The 12,697-nt window shown below is 42.1% G+C and overlaps 1 protein-coding gene across 5 annotated transcripts in view; it reads left to right on the forward strand.

The window, feature by feature from the left end:
• Positions 1 to 12,697, forward strand: part of spega (striated muscle enriched protein kinase a) — a 46,804-nt gene that overhangs the window by 20,375 nt on the left and 13,732 nt on the right. For 4 of the 5 annotated variants that reach the window (XM_051427403.1, XM_051427405.1, XM_051427406.1 and 1 more), the window contains 19 exons: positions 1,028 to 1,903; positions 2,099 to 2,547; positions 3,555 to 3,701; positions 4,244 to 4,426; positions 6,636 to 6,799; positions 7,392 to 7,480; positions 7,646 to 7,821; positions 7,916 to 8,099; positions 8,269 to 8,342; positions 8,697 to 8,855; positions 8,940 to 9,129; positions 9,372 to 9,601; positions 9,696 to 9,815; positions 9,914 to 10,018; positions 10,103 to 10,309; positions 10,446 to 10,569; positions 11,249 to 11,421; positions 11,917 to 12,029; positions 12,201 to 12,369. In XM_051427403.1, coding sequence (XP_051283363.1) covers positions 1,028 to 1,903; positions 2,099 to 2,547; positions 3,555 to 3,701; positions 4,244 to 4,426; positions 6,636 to 6,799; positions 7,392 to 7,480; positions 7,646 to 7,821; positions 7,916 to 8,099; positions 8,269 to 8,342; positions 8,697 to 8,855; positions 8,940 to 9,129; positions 9,372 to 9,601; positions 9,696 to 9,815; positions 9,914 to 10,018; positions 10,103 to 10,309; positions 10,446 to 10,569; positions 11,249 to 11,421; positions 11,917 to 12,029; positions 12,201 to 12,369 — 3,932 coding nt within the window. The remainder of the gene's footprint in view (positions 1 to 1,027; positions 1,904 to 2,098; positions 2,548 to 3,554; positions 3,702 to 4,243; positions 4,427 to 6,635; positions 6,800 to 7,391; positions 7,481 to 7,645; positions 7,822 to 7,915; positions 8,100 to 8,268; positions 8,343 to 8,696; positions 8,856 to 8,939; positions 9,130 to 9,371; positions 9,602 to 9,695; positions 9,816 to 9,913; positions 10,019 to 10,102; positions 10,310 to 10,445; positions 10,570 to 11,248; positions 11,422 to 11,916; positions 12,030 to 12,200; positions 12,370 to 12,697) is intronic. The other variant, XM_051427404.1, reaches the window with a different exon arrangement.

The following is a 12,697-nucleotide window of genomic DNA, read 5'->3' on the forward strand; positions in this document are numbered from 1 at the left end:
GAGGGAGAACATTTTCTATGCCGTTATAGCACATGGCTTTTTTTTTTTTAAAGATTCCACTAAAAAACAAGAAAGACTGACCACAAACCCCAAATTGCAAAGAAAACTGACACATAAGACATTATCCTCCATAGACCCAACTCGCAAAAATTGTACTTCATAAGTTATAAATTACACAAATTCATTATTTTTTTACTCTTATTTCATATATTCAAGCTTTTTTCATACAGTGTTACTTCCCATTTTTATTTTGATATCACGCTTTCCTTTGACTCAGTGCTTTTATTGCTGTGTGTGGTTTGGTTTCAATTTAACAATGATTGCTCTTACAAAATATCATTGTTAATATTTCTTATAGCCATTAGAAAGGACACAATGGTACAATCTGCTAATATGTATTATTCAGCACTTCTGAAAACTGTGACTACTCTTTTTACCCACTGCATGTTTTCTAGAGCAGCCCTGTGCTTTTGGATTAACACCATATCTTTATAGGTTTGCTGTGGCATGCATGGGTTGCTGGCTTTGATCCAAGCTAATATTAGCATGAATGTTCTCACAAATTAATGATCAAGTGATTCGCAGGTTCTTTTTAGGCATGATGTTTTTGTATTTGAAGTTAAAGCAGGGGTATTTTTGCTGGCATTTTGTAAGAGTTCATGTTGTAAATCTAAAATTTGTTGCTGCAACATGCCTACAATTTCCAGTTATTCCTGTTTTTAGTGTCTTCCACGCCACCACAGTTAGATTAAGTTCCTTAGAACCTCTTAAGAAATCTTACATGTGGGCAACGTTATTTTATTTCTGTTGCTTTCTCTGCCATTTCATTTTACACTGTCTGATGTGTTGCTCTCTGAAAATGAGACACAAAGAGCACAGACAAAACACAAGGAACTCACTGGTGAATATGAAAACATAAGACCAAATGACACAAATGGAGGTTCATTGTTACTTCTCCAATCCTACAGCAACTGCACTAGAGCTCTAATTTCACACCTCCATTTCCCCTCAATCCTCACCCCTCTAGGACTGCTGATGAATCACAGGGGCTCTCCCCCCGTGCCTCCCTGTCTTCTCCCCAACCACCTCCCAGTACACACAAAAACAGCATCAGTACCCCAAACCAAGACCTGGGTAAAACCAAACCCTCAGATATCCAATTTTCTAAGACAGACCAGATATCAAGTGCTAATAGTGTTGTCATGACACCCAAACTGGCCCGTGCGGGGCCAAAGATCTTCGACAAGGTCCGTGCTTTTGAGGAGCGAAGGGCTAGTGTGGATCTGCCCGGAGGAGTCGGACCTGTTTCTGGATCTGGATTTGGACGAGCAGCTTCCTTCGACTCAGACGATGGCGGGAAGAAGACGGCAGGCCCGAGCAAAGAAGAGGGTCGAATCATGCAGGGAGCAGCCCAGAAGCGAACAGCGTTCAAGCAACGGGCCTCGTCTTTAGAGGACAAGACGAGCTACTCCCAGAGGGTCCAGAGCTACCAGAGCAAATTTGCCGAAGAGCTACAGCGGATCAAAAAACTTGTGGGGAAACCAAGCTTGAAGAAGGCGTATTCCACTGAGCAGCTGTCGCAGAAAGAGAGGCTGACCACGGGGAGACTAGAGCCCATTCCTCCCCAAGTGGTTAAAAAGTTGGAGGCAAGGGAGCGAGCCGCAGAGGACAGAAAAGTTGTGGAGAGGGAAGGGAACAGCAGATTACAGATTTCTCTGCAGGCCCAAGGCAAAGATCTGATGATTCAAAGAAGCAAGATGACACAGCCAGATTCACAGGGGAAACCAGTGGACAGCTCATCACGAGGAAGCACAGGGAAAATCTCTGTTACCATGGAGACGGCACCAGTTCAACAGTTACCAGGACAACCACTGCAAACAGCCACAAGGACTAGCCTCACCAGGTTTGGAGAAGATTTTACTGAATATGCGTTTTTTTTTAAATCATATGTATGTGTGTCCTGTCCTGTATTTGTCTTTGTAAGATTGGTTAATGGTCAACAAGTCTGGACACCAATCAAAATACATTTTAAACTACTTGAATATTTATTCCACACTTTGTCACTATTACATAACAGTTTTCTTGTCTTTGCACACAGGGAAACCCTACAAAGCTCTCCAGCAGCTGACAAAGACGCGCTTGTTGCCACATCTCTAAAATCCTCCTTCAGAGATCTGGGGCCGGATTCCAAAAGGGACACCAAGATGGACAACAAAGCAGACCCTAGATCACCAAGCCCTCATGGGAAGAGAGCATCCCCAATAACTGTGAGGGAACCAGGGTCCCAGTATCCACCCAAACCCCCCCGGCTCACCCCGTCACCCAGTCCCTCCATCAGCCCTCTCCTGAAAAGGAGGAAGGCGGAGGTGAGTCGGACGTGTCCAGCCTTGAAATTGGTCATCCCCACTATTCTGGTGGAGGATGAACTCATGGAGACGGACTGCGTTACAGACAGGAGCATCGAGGGAGCCAAAACCAGAAGGAAAGAGGGGAAAGTTCGCAAGAGCAAGAAAGGCCGTTCCATTCAACCCCGATCTCCAGAGGAAGGTAGGATGTGTTTTATTGTTCATAAGCGGCCTTGTGATGCAGTTAACCCTTAATAGCCACAAGCTGCTGGCTCCAAAAAATGAGAAAACCCCTAAAAATCTCTCAAGATTAGAAAAACAAAATCAGGATTTTGTATCTTTGTCTTTTTTTTTATTTTTAAGGCTTACAGGGAAGTATATATTGGGGTATGTTTGCCTCGACTGACAGGTCTCTGAGGAAGTTCCACACCATAGTGGCTGCTGTCTGCATGCCCCAACTCTACTCCCATAGGGCTCTGTGTCTTTGTCACATTTGGGGTTTTCTGACTCCAGTAACTGAACCGTCAAAATGCCCCTTCAGAAATCTACATTGTAGCTATGTGTTTTGGGTTTTTTTTAATGGATTTTGTGAGCCAACTTCCTTCAAATATGTAGAGTAATACTTTGGCTCTATTAGTCTGAGTGAGTGGTTCCCAACCTACTGTAGAAGATTCATTTGAATGGTCATGAGATGATTAATGAATTTTTGTCCTTGAGGGACAGTGTGGAATACAACATACCGACACAACTTAAAATATCTCAGTCTCAATACAAACATTGTAGTAGTGTCTTTGCGATGGCTTCCTTAAGCAGTTTTATAAGCAGTACTTGAAGAAAAAAATGACTTTTCTAGTTTTTAAAAGGTTACAAGGCAAAGGGGTTGGGTGTACGTACTGGAAATGAATAACTTTATTAAAAACAGAACAGTGCAAACTGCAGATACATCACTTCAAATACATAAAAGATATAGATACGGATAGATACTAAAACTGAACAAGAAAGTAGAACATGTATCTATTATGTTGTCTGCTATGAAACATTAATCTAACACACAGACTCGCCGCGGGGGCCCAGACTCATCGATAGAACTCATTTTACATGAGGACCCAGAAAAAGAAACTAGCCCATGACTAATTCTGAGGCCTGACCCATTTGTGAAACCAGACAGAGCACAGACAGGCTCACATGAACCTGACCTGTCGTTTACAGGGGGTTCATCTGATGACTCCTACCTGTCTGCTGATGAGGAGCCAGCTGAGGGCCCTAGGTTTGAGAGGCCTCTTGAGGACGCCACGGCATCCAGTGGCACCGAGGTCACACTGAAATGCATCATCACTGGGAGCCCGCCCCCTACAGGTACAACTGACAACGTGCTGCACACAGAATTGATTACAAAGGCTCTTTCTTTTTGTCTTTTTTCTTGTATGTATTTTGTATGTTTTTGGTGGGTTGTATGTTTGTTTTTTCTCTATTTTGTAAATAAGAAATAAAAATTGTATTATAAAAGAAATACCACAAATTTCCATGTGACAGAAGAGAGCATTTGTTTCATCAGTCAAGACTATAGCTGAATACAGTCGTTTATTACTAGTTTTATAGGTACATTTTGAGATAATCATTATTCTCATAATTTTTTATTCACTTTTTTAGGAGCCTTGTTAACTGGAAGTGAACTGTGTTACAGTTATTTTATGTCTGGAAATAAGTCAAAACATTTGTTTAAATCCATCTTTTATAAAATCTTGGTGTTTTCCAGTGATAATCTTTAAAAACCAAAACCTGCTTGCTTTATTCATTACACATCTTTGTAAGGTGGATTGTGCTATATCTGGTTTTCTGTGGGAGGTTTTATTGGGTGTTTGTCATCTGTGTGAATGTGTTTTTCTCTGCCTCCTCAGTGACATGGAAGATGAATAATACGGAGATACGGAGCGATGCCTTCCATGTGGTTAAGGCTGAGGGTGAGAAACACAGTCTCGTGATAAAGCAGATGAGGCAGAGCAACGCAGGGTCATACTGCGTCGTAGCTGTCAACCCGGCCGGCAGCGCGTCCTGCGTCGCCACGCTCTATATCCAATCAGGTGAGAAGAGGCCAGAGATGGAGGGATATCCCAGCATGCAAAAGGGATTAGCAAGTTAGATTTGGTGTTACAGTGACACATTTAAAAGCACATAACACACATTTAAATGAAGACAGAGACGTTGGGGCACATGAAAACGATACTGTCCTAGAAATACATGAACATGTTGACTCACACACACAAACTCGCTTTAATCCACTGCCAGCCCTCCTCCGCCTGACATTCTGTTTTAATGACTACAAAGGCCCGCTGGAGCTCAGCATCCCGACCATGGCTCCTCGCAGCGATAGTCGCCATGGCAACCCATTAATTCTTAAAGGCACTGAGCTCCCTGTCGGAGTGGATTCAAAACGCAGGCTTGCCCTGTCACACAAAGGTCTCCCGAGTCTTAAAGGCAGTCATGGCATTCAGAATCAGGAGTAAACTAAATAAATATTCCGTTTGGAAAAAGTTCCTGTTATAAATGTGCCTGTGGTGGATGTGTGTTTATATTGTACGGGGTGTGTGTGAAAAGCTTGTACCACTCCCAGAGCGTTGATTCAGCTCTTGTAAATGCAACCTGCACTTCTCTAGTTTTGTCAACAAATGTGAGCGTACACTCTGACTCTGTCCCGCCAGCAGCACGGGGCCTGTGTTGCCATATTAGGCCAGTGGAGTCTAACTTGCAGGAGTATTTTTAGCAACGCTCTTGTTCTCTCGGGTAATTGCAGTCTGCTTTATGTCCCTGTGTGAGATTACTGCTTCAATCATGGAGTTTTTCATCCCTCTAGATTTCACGCTGCAGGGCTTGGAGTTGTCAAAATGTGGTGGGAGATTATTTGAGTCATTTTAGCCGAGAAAACAGAGCCAGAATTGAGGGAGAGAATGATTTATAGGCTACAGAGGAACAAACCTCAATTTGGTGAAGGAAATTCATTAATGAACAATGTTTAACTTTCCAGAGCTATTGTGTGAGCTTCAGGATGTGAGGAATGTTACAGAATATGGACGTGACAGTGACGGGAAGCAGAGGAGAGAATAAAAGGATGAGACTGAAAAGGAAGGTTAGCTGGCTCGGACAGTGCAGCAGTTGTGTAAGAGTTGGCAGGTTTACGTAAATACTCCCGGGAGTTATCCCCTGGTGCACAGACGCCGCTCAGAGATGTGACACTAGGTAGGTTATTTTATTATTTTTCCTTTTTAATGTCAGCATGATCAGAATACCTACATACTTAAATGTAATAACTGAGGATAAACAATGTTTCTCTGTAAAGAGAAATCTCTAAATCTAAAGTTTTATTGCTACAAGTCAGTTCTTGCTTATATACATTGGTTTGTACATGTTTTTCAGCATGGACAAGCCTGACTTCTTTCACCTGCAGTTTACAGTGGATGACTTGTTTCCTTTCTTTTTTTAGACTGCAGAGTTAGTTTAATAGCGGTACTTATTCATGTTTATCTATCCACTCTACTGTTGTTTTCTCCTCAAAGGAGGACATCTTAATTCTGTTCCACTGGTGGATATTATTCTTTTTCGGTTGTCAGAGTGTTATCTGCTTATGTCAGACGTCTGAGTTTTAGGTCTTACAGAGAAAGTGAGGAGCAGAGACTAAAAGAAGCAACGAGGCAGAAAGAGAAAGAAAGTCTAAATGGAGGTACCGTAGGGTGGCGATGTTTTTATATTTCTCTATCCAGCGGTGAATTAATTCTGACTTTAGTAGAAGCTGCCAGGAGTCCAGACACAGCGTCTGCTCTGGAACTCCATGGGAATAAGCGAATGATTGGGTCAGGGATTAAGGGATTAATTCATTATCTGTTCGGTTACGGTCACTTCAGAGTGGTCCCTACGCTCTGTGTGTGTGCCTGTGTGTGCCTGTGTGTGTGTGTGTGTGTGTGTGTGTGTGTATGTGGGTACACGTGGCCCACTCATGTCTAACTCACCGCTCTTTGTTGCCAACTGCTCATGTTGGCAAAGATAGTAATCTCCAGAAAAGCAAGTAAAGACTGTAAACATCAGAGCCCTGACAGATTGTTCCCATCTAAAGGTCTAACGAGCCACCCTGGTGGCGTGTTAACCATATTTCAAAGAGATTTGCACTTAATTACATAAATTAAGAAGTGCGCAAATGAGAGTTAACTTCTGCATGAACCCAAATAAACATGAATTAGATGTAGCTGTGCTTGAAATTCTGTAATACTTATGTCCAGTATCATTCTCTTTTTCTATCAGAGCCAACCCACATACAATGTGGGAAACAAGCCGGGGACTTGGAAGTCAGTAGTCCGACCCAGTCAGACGAGGAGTATCTGAGCCCTCAGGAGGAGGCGATGGAGCTCGGGGACTCACCTGCTCTGACTAAAAGTGTTCACTTCAAAGAACCTCCCTCGTTTCAGGTAGGAGGGGCTCAGAAGCAACATCTAGATTCGTTTTTCAAACCTGATCTTTAGGTCTGGCTGCACACCAACATTGTTGATGCATACACCCCCAAAATTGTGTTTATTTTCCCAATACTGATCCAAAAAAGCAAGCTACTGTATAAGGTGAATGGATTGGAATCCAATTTGATCAACAAGACTGAGACACTTCAGAAATTTCCATTTTTTGTGATAACTTATGTTTGTATATATGTTTGAAATAGTTTTTATGTTGGAATTAGGGCTGCAGTTATTTATTGTAGTTATTTATTTGATTTAACAATTATTTTCTCTGTAAAATGTCAGAAATATGTCAGACATTAGCATAACAATTTCCCATACCCTAAGGTGACATATTCAATTAGCTTGTTTTGTCTGACCAAAACCCAGCAATATTCAATTTACTATTTTAATTATTTTCTGTTATAAACAAGCAGAAACGATTAGTATTTCAGAAGCTTGTACTGTACCTGAAAACATTTGTTTCAGCTCACATTCAAATGACATTTGGGCTGCTACCCTGACACCTTAAAAAGGTTTTATACACAGCTGTATTGTGATTCTTTAAAAGGTGTCACCGTGTGACCAGGGGATAACTGAGGGTCAAGATGTCATCATCTCAGCAAAGGTCAGAGGGCAGCCCAAACCCATGGTTTACTGGTAAGACACCTCTACTGAAAGCTTTATTGCAGACAAATATCTTTGTAGACACATGAAGCTATTACCTCAACCAAGGTCACTTACTGTTTCCCTGTCACACACACACAGCCCTCCATTAAACACCTGAGTATAAATGTCTGTGACATCCACTTTATATTGACCCAGGTTGAAGGACAGAGTTACGCTGAAGACAGCGGGGCGCTTTGCTGTGCGAGAGACAGACGATGGCACCAGTGAAATGAGAATCGTCTCAGCTCAGAGGTCAGATGCAGGGCTTTATGTCTGCAAGATCATCAACGAGTACGGATCCAAGCAAGCGGAGTGCAGAGTTGATGTGAAAGGTAAGCAATGAAAAAATCTGTCTAGATTAATCATGTTGTAATAAATACCTTGTAATATTTAACTGTTGCTGTTCTTTGTATGTGTTTTTATCAGCAGCTGCACAAACAGCACTAAATATCACCAGGGAGGTGAAAGATGTGACGGTGAGGGCCGGCGAGTCGGCCATGTTCGAGTGTCACATGACAGGACCTCCAGACGTCGATGTGGACTGGCTGTCCAATGGGAAGCTGATCCAGCCGGCGCTGCTCAACTGCAAAATGCACTTTGATGGCAAGAGGTGTGTTTATGTGTGTTAAACAGTGTAAATAATGGCCTTTTCTTATGTGTGAGGGCCTGGAAAAATGTTGGTTGCTGCGGATCTCCAGTGAAGCAATAATTTTGCAAGATTATCTGATAGTTTTTCAGATGAATTATTTTCTCAAAGGCTGTTTTGTTTTACATCGCAGGTGCCGTCTGCTGCTGAATTCAGTACACGAGGATGATAGTGGAATATACGTTTGCAAGCTGAGTACTGCCAAAGGTGAACTACAGATACTGTAATGCCTGTTGTTCTAGAGACGAGGGAAAATACATATTTATATCTGTTCCCCTTAGCTTAACCCATGGAGGTTTGTTTGTTTGACTTTTAGTTGGATAACTTCAAATTATGTTGATGAATTAAAAAGATTTTTTATTCCAACTTTACTACAGTTGATAAAAAACTTTGTGACTTATGTCTGTGAAATATAAATAGATTTATATAAATCAGTTTTACTTACTTATTTGCTTACTGAAAGTAGAGATAAAAACAAAACTGAGTAAATGACACATTAGTGAAGCTTAAAGGTGCCTCAGGAAGAACTTGCTACTTAGCATCGTTTCGATGCATTTACAGAGGAGCTGACCTCAAGCGCAAAACTGAAGGTCACCCCATCCAAGGAGCCTCTGTTCACCCGAAAGCTAGACATCCTGGAGGTCATCGAAGGCCGCACTGCCCGGTTTGACTGTAAAGTGAGTGGATCGCCTGCTCCACGAGTCACATGGATGCATTTTGGTAAGTGTAGAGTCTGATATGTGCTCTTCTAGCTACGAACGCTTCAGCCTTGTTTGATTATTTTCCACGTTAATGTTCTTTCAGAGACAAGAGTGGAGGAGAGCGATAATGTACGCATCCTTCAAGAGGGAGGTCGTCACTCACTTGTCATCACCCACGTTAGCAGCGACACAGAGGGCTTCTACACAGCAGTCGCTCAAAACATTCATGGAAAGTCTGAATGCACCGCTGAGCTCTACATGCAAGAACCTCGTGCTGCCATCTCGTCTCACATGTAAGACAAGTCATTCATATGGAAAACATCTCTGTGAGCCATTGTGTCACTTTAAAGGCTTTGAAAATAAAACCAAGCTGTCTGTATAAAAGTCAGAGGAGCCATTTTGGTTTTCAAAGGCAAAGAAAAATGCTTCAGGAGGAAAGAAAACCAGCCAATGCACATGACAAAAATAAAATAAACCCGTCATTCTTACAGTGTACGTCGGATTTTTAATACCAACCTCTCGTTCCCTCCTCCAGGGCCAAGCTGGAAAAGATGCCATCCATCCCCGAGGAGCCCGAAGTGCTGGAGAGCGAGGTGGAGAAGAGGACCATGCCAGACTTTGTCAAACCTCTGGCTGATGTGGAGGTGATTGAAGGCAAAGAGGTGGTGCTGAAATGCAAGGTGGCGGGCCTGCCGTATCCAACCATCGGCTGGTACCACAACGGCAAGCCCATCGAGAGCAGCGAAGAACGCAAAATGACCCAGTGTAAGTAAAGGACCCGATAACAAGCAAAGCTAAGCCAATTTTTAAAGGGGCGGTGGGGAATAGTAAATAAGAAACTTGTGTGTCTGTTCTTCAGACAGGGATGTCCACAGTCTGGTCATTCGGAGCGCTTGTCATGCTCATGGGGGCGTCTACAAGGCTGTCATCTCCAATAAAGTGGGCAAAGCAACCTGCTATGCACATCTATACGTCACAGGTAGAGATGGAAGCTTAATGATTGTTGCTATAACTGAGTGAATACAATATTTCCCATATAATACGTATATATTGATGTGTTTATTCATTTGGAAACAGACATCGTTCCTGACCCCCCCGATGGTCCTCCAGTGATAGAGGCTATTACAGGGAAAACTATAAGCCTGAGCTGGAAGAGACCAAAGAGGCTTGATTCTTCATTTGGTAGGTTCATTATGTGACTTCTCTCTCCATCTTAAGCACCTCACTACCAGATTTAGTAACTAAACACACTACATGTGTCTGCAGATGCCGGCTCCTTGCTATATATGGTCCAGCAGCAGCCTCTGGGCTCTATCCAGTGGTCTGTCGTGGCGTCTAATCTGAGGGACACCAACTACACTGTCACCTCGCTGTCCAAGGGAGTTCGCTACGCTTTCAGAGTCCTGACGTCCACCGGGAAGACATCGAGTAAACCATCAGCCTCGACTGACCTGGTCCAGCTGCTGGACAGAGGTAACAAAGCAGAGGGAGGCTTTAAATTATATTCCATTTCTGCCAATAGATCCTCCTAAATATTACACACTGGACTTTTGATATATGAGCTCACCAAGAGTTTGATGATATCTTTTAAAATCTTTTACCCCTGTAGGACCCTATTTGAGGAAAGCACCGATCATATTGGACAAACCTGACATTGTTTATATGGTTGAGAACCAACCTGCAAACATCACCATCACACTCAACCACGTGCATGCAGTTGTCACCTGGAAAAGGTTGGTTCCTCCATCACATTACAGATTTGTCTGTAAAGGATAGTGCGCAGAGAGGGTTTTTTTATGGAACTGAGAGTGTGTACGTGCTCCTGCTGAATTGATGAGTTTTGAATCTTTGTTTAAATATTGAAACAGTTTCTGATTTCTTGCTCATTTCTAACAAAGAAAGCCCTACAGAAGAAGTCTCTCAGGAGCCACAGCACTGCTGGATTTCATCACATTTCTATTCTCATCATAGTTTTGTAAACTAGGATATGACATGTTAACCAATAAAGATTAGAGAAAAATAGCAGGAGCCGCTGTGCGGTGGTTCACATGCATGTAGATTTGATTGAATTTAGCTTTTGATGTTCCAGCACATGTTCCCGGGGGGGCTTCTTGGAGGAAAGCTTTATTCTCTGTCTGCAGGGTCCTCAACATGGCGTTGCTACCTGGTGTTTAATTCTTTGATACATTTGGACCAAAACATGAATTTTTACTTGTCAGTAAAAATGCATGTCTCTTTTAACAAGTGTGTATTGTATATATCGAATTCAGTGAGCGTCAGTATCCTTGATTGTGTTTATATCAGTCATTGTTTGCAGAGTATGTGCAAAATCAAAATGTCAATACAACAATATTTGGTTTTAATTGCTAATCTGTAGCTCTAATAGTGATAAATTGCCTCTGTCTTCACCAGGAGGGGGGTGGTGTTGGTCAACAGACCGGGGATGTATGAGATGAGCATGCCTGACGACGACCAACACACCCTGAAGCTTCAGCGAGTCAGGAGCACAGACGTCGGGCAGCTGGTGGTCACGGCCAGCAACCAGTTTGGCAGCGACCTCTGCACGCTTCAGCTGGCCATGGCAGGTCAGTTTAGTTCAGGCACCACATGATAAATTTAGCATTTCAGCTTGAATCCAAAGAACTTACTACTTACTCCTGGCAGCAGTAAATGCCAACCAGGGCAAGTTGTTTGTAATTTAAGTTGTGCTTTTGCTATTTTTGAAGTAAAGGACCATGAATTTAGAATAGCTTCTCTAAAAATGACTTTAGTGTTTTAAAATTGAGACTTTCCTTTCTTGTGACTGTCTCTTCATTGATGGGATTAAGGTTTTAGAAATACAAAAATGTCAGCATCCTCAAAGTGCTTTTGTATCTTTTTTAGGAAGTTACAATATAACTTATAGTTGTACAATATATGAAGAAAATAACTTTAAACTGCATAAAGACAGCGAGTAACTACTCTCATGCAGTCCACAATGTTTTAGTCATCTATGATTTAATATGTGTGACCACCTTAATGTTTTAGAGGTATTCTCATAGTTTTTTTGTCTCTCTTTTTTAATTTATTTTCTTTTGTAGTGCCTCCTAAGTTTGAAACCATCATGGAGGATGTTGATGTGCACATTGGAGAGACGTCCCGTCTGGCTGTTGTGGTTGAAGGGAAACCAGACCCAGATATTCTGTGGTATAAGGTATGACGTTTGAGAGTGATGATTTAAAAACACTTTCATACAAGAGAGTGTTTCCTTTTGTACTAACTTTGCAGTGGTCAACAGCCAGGAAATTACAACTGCTCGAGAAAATGTGTGATTGAAATTATCCGTATTATTAGTGTAATGTAATATTTCATTGGTCTGTTGCAGGATGATGTGCTTCTCTCTGAGAGCAGCCACTTCACGTTCGTGTACGATGATCCAGAATATTCCTTGGTTGTCCTCAACGCCCAACCCGAACACTCTGGTGTGTACACCTGCACTGCAAAGAACCTGGCCGGCTCCAACTCCTGCAAGGCTGAACTCACAGTTCATACAGGTCTGCAGTCCAACAAAACATCAACAATACCATATGTAGAAACATACAGAGCACGTAGATAGATTCAGTGAAAAGGACTATAATTCTGTTAGACTTAAATGTAGGAAAGTTACGAGGATGTTGTCTAAGTTTTGTATTGAGAATCATTGAAATGGTGATATACAGAAAGATTTTAAGCCCTGTTCCAAAAATTGTTTACCAACAGGCTTCTTCTATTTTCCGCTTATCTTTCAGTCAGTTCAGATTATATACATTTGCTGATGCAGTACGCACCAATATCAGCTAGTTGTTTTTTTTGAAAATTGCACTTCCAAATCTATGCCATATG

The sequence above is a fragment of the Dicentrarchus labrax genome, unplaced genomic scaffold, assembly GCF_905237075.1.
Source record: "Dicentrarchus labrax unplaced genomic scaffold, dlabrax2021, whole genome shotgun sequence".
In the NCBI taxonomy this organism is placed as follows: Eukaryota; Metazoa; Chordata; class Actinopteri; family Moronidae; genus Dicentrarchus; species Dicentrarchus labrax.